General features: G+C 37.5%; 1 protein-coding gene across 1 annotated transcript in view; it reads right to left on the bottom strand.

The window, feature by feature from the left end:
• Window positions 1-491: 491 nt before the first annotated feature.
• The window catches only part of LOC102202097 (cell wall protein DAN4-like), a 4,159-nt gene continuing 1,922 nt past the window's right edge, over window positions 492-2,728 (bottom strand). Inside the window, exons 2-4 of the mRNA XM_005754169.1 lie at window positions 1,372-1,436; window positions 1,127-1,275; window positions 492-1,035 (exon numbers count right to left, since the gene is read on the bottom strand). Of these exons, the coding sequence (XP_005754226.1) occupies window positions 872-1,035; window positions 1,127-1,275; window positions 1,372-1,436 (378 nt within the window). The 3' untranslated portion in view covers window positions 492-871. The remainder of the gene's footprint in view (window positions 1,036-1,126; window positions 1,276-1,371; window positions 1,437-2,728) is intronic.

Raw genomic sequence — 2,728 nt, 5'->3', positions numbered from 1 at the left:
CTTTCTACTGTCAACATCCTATTGTCTAAATTACCGAGCTAACAGATACGTAAGCAGAGCGAACATGAGAGCACCCGAATGCAGGCGTCAATAATGCAGCGTAATGAAATAATCTCCCGATCTCTGCGAAAGTTATAAACTGCCTCCGGAACCCAGTTATGGTACAAAAAAATCTATTCAACAAAAATAGTGATGCAGTTCAGCCTTTTTTTTACACTCAGCCTTCTCTGTTGCTGTGTGGAGCAGCCTGTGTCGGTCACATCTTTCACACTTCACTCACTCATCCGCCATGCACTGTGGTCTCATAAGAAAACTCAGCTTTTTGATATAAAATTTATATATATATATATATATATATATATATATGAACTTAAAACATAATTTACAAGCATTTGGAAATTATAAAAAAGACCTTTTGTTTCTATATATCTTTTCATGTTTAGTCTTTTTTCTAAATGAAAGAATAACAGTTAACAGACATGTAGGCAGAAACACGCTTACAAGCAGGAAGGTCTCTGTAGGTTCTTTATCTTACCATTACAATATAAAGTTCCTTGAGATGACTGTTAGTGTGGTTTAGTGCCATATAAATAAAACTGAATTGAACAGCATAAACTGCCAAGCCTCTAAGATACAGAAGAAACCATATATTTTGTCCCTGTATCCTCGAGTCAGATTTTCTATTTATGATTCAATTAATGGGGTGCATAAAATAAGTCTGTGTCATTTTGTTCATTTCAGGGTCATTCCCACCCAGAAATATTTTCATATTGACAAACATATATTCTTTCTCAATTAAATAATAATAAATAAAGAGTTGCAGTGAAAGAGATCATCTTCTGCAAGCCATTCATATGGAATAGCACAGATGCTATTGCTGGCTTGATAGAACCCATAATAGCAGCATCAGAGGGAAAACAGTGCTGGAATTAATCTTGTGGCATACTCCACTTGAAGCTGTAGTTGCAGCAGATGTAGTAGTTGTTGCACTAGGTGTAGTTGTTGGTACAACAGTTGTAGTAGTTGATGCAGCATCTGTGGTAGAAAAAATGTGCAAAACATTTCTAACCAAGTCACTCTAAAACATTTGAGACTTTTTGATTAAACATCATGAAATGTTACTTACTTGTGTCACTGACATTGATGGAGGCCAATTCAATGTCAAAGTCTGTAACGTTTAAGGCTGTACTGTTCAAAACATTTTTAATCTCGGTGTTGTTTGGTACAGATGAATTTACAAACTGAAGTTCCATGTTGTTTATGACTGATCCTTGACTGTAAATGCAGAGACAAAAATTATAGTTTGGAATATTTAGGGCTCTTAATGTTATATGTCAAAATACTGAAATTGGTAGGTAATACTGAAATTACCTGAAGCTCACAACATCCAATGCAACAAATGATGAACCGAATGCATTTTTGTAAACAGGTTCTAGCTGCAGACACAAAGGAGATTTTATTTCATTTCATTTCATTTTGTTACACACATTAAAACTATTTTTCTATTTTCCATCCATCCATTCGCTTCCGCTTATCCTTTTCAGGGTCGCGGGGGGTGCTGGAGCCTATCCCAGCTGTCATAGGGCGAGAGGCAGGGTACATCCTGGACAGGTCGCCAGTCTGTTGCAGGGCCAACACACAAGGACAGACAACCATTCGCACTCACATTCATTCGCACATTCACACCTAGTGACAATTTGGGTTATCCAATTAACCTATCCCCACAAGCTGCATGTCTTTGGACGGTGGGAGCAAGCCGGAGTACCCGGAGGGAACCCACGCAAACACGGAGAGAACATGCAAACTCCACACAGAAAGACCCCGGCCTGATGTTGGAATTGAACTCAGGACCTTCTTGCTGTGCGGCAACAGTGCTAACCACCGTGCCATATTTTACAGTAAAATATGACAGGAGACTAATGAGCAACTGATCCCTACAGTGAGTAGCTATGGTGGCTTAGTCTAAAGATTGGCTTGCTATATTAATTTTACACTCTACCTGTTGCCCAATAGTTTAACATGTTTCCTTAGAGCAGAGATAGGAAATTCATATTTCACAAGGAGCCACATGAGAATATAGATTCAAACCCAAGACTGTCCTGCTGTGAGGCAGCAGTGATAACTACTATGCCATTGTGCTGCCCTTTCCAAATAAACATTGTAAACAAAATATTTTGTTGGAAAAAAAATTCACAGATTTTAAATTTAAGTAGTTTTATAACTTCATTGGGTATTTAAGTGTTTTATCCATCTTCTAGTGAGAGAAATGTAGTGTGTCTTGTCTTGAATAAGTGCTGTAAAGTTAGGTTGAGTGCCTCAGGTGGAAATGTGAAAGACAGTTGACAGGAGAGTGAAAAAAGAGAATCTTTATCTGGATTTCTTTAACTACATAGCTGGGAATGTTTGTTCAAATATGAAGGAAGATTCAGTGAGAACCAACATCTTAATATCTTTTCTGCTTTTAGAGAAGAATAAAAATCCATCAATAATACTGACTTCAAGAGCTCTGCCAGCAGTAAAACAGACTGAGCTGAACATTATCGGATGAATAAAACTTGATTTTAAAAAGGTACTGTTACTTTTAGAGCTTTGCTAGGCTGCCCACTTGACTGGTTATGATCTTTAAACACTGCCTTCTTTCTAATTTCCAAAATCAATGTACACATCTTTGCCTCTTAATTCAGTAATAAATGCTTAGAACTCCACATAACCCCCCCCCCCCAAAAAA

This window comes from Pundamilia nyererei, unplaced genomic scaffold (assembly GCF_000239375.1).
Source record: "Pundamilia nyererei isolate P.nyererei 1_Seehausen unplaced genomic scaffold, PunNye1.0 scaffold00515, whole genome shotgun sequence".
Classification (NCBI taxonomy): domain Eukaryota; kingdom Metazoa; phylum Chordata; class Actinopteri; order Cichliformes; family Cichlidae; genus Pundamilia; species Pundamilia nyererei.
The sequence above is the reverse complement of the archived record's forward strand: the minus strand, read 5'-3'. Positions and strand labels throughout refer to the sequence as shown.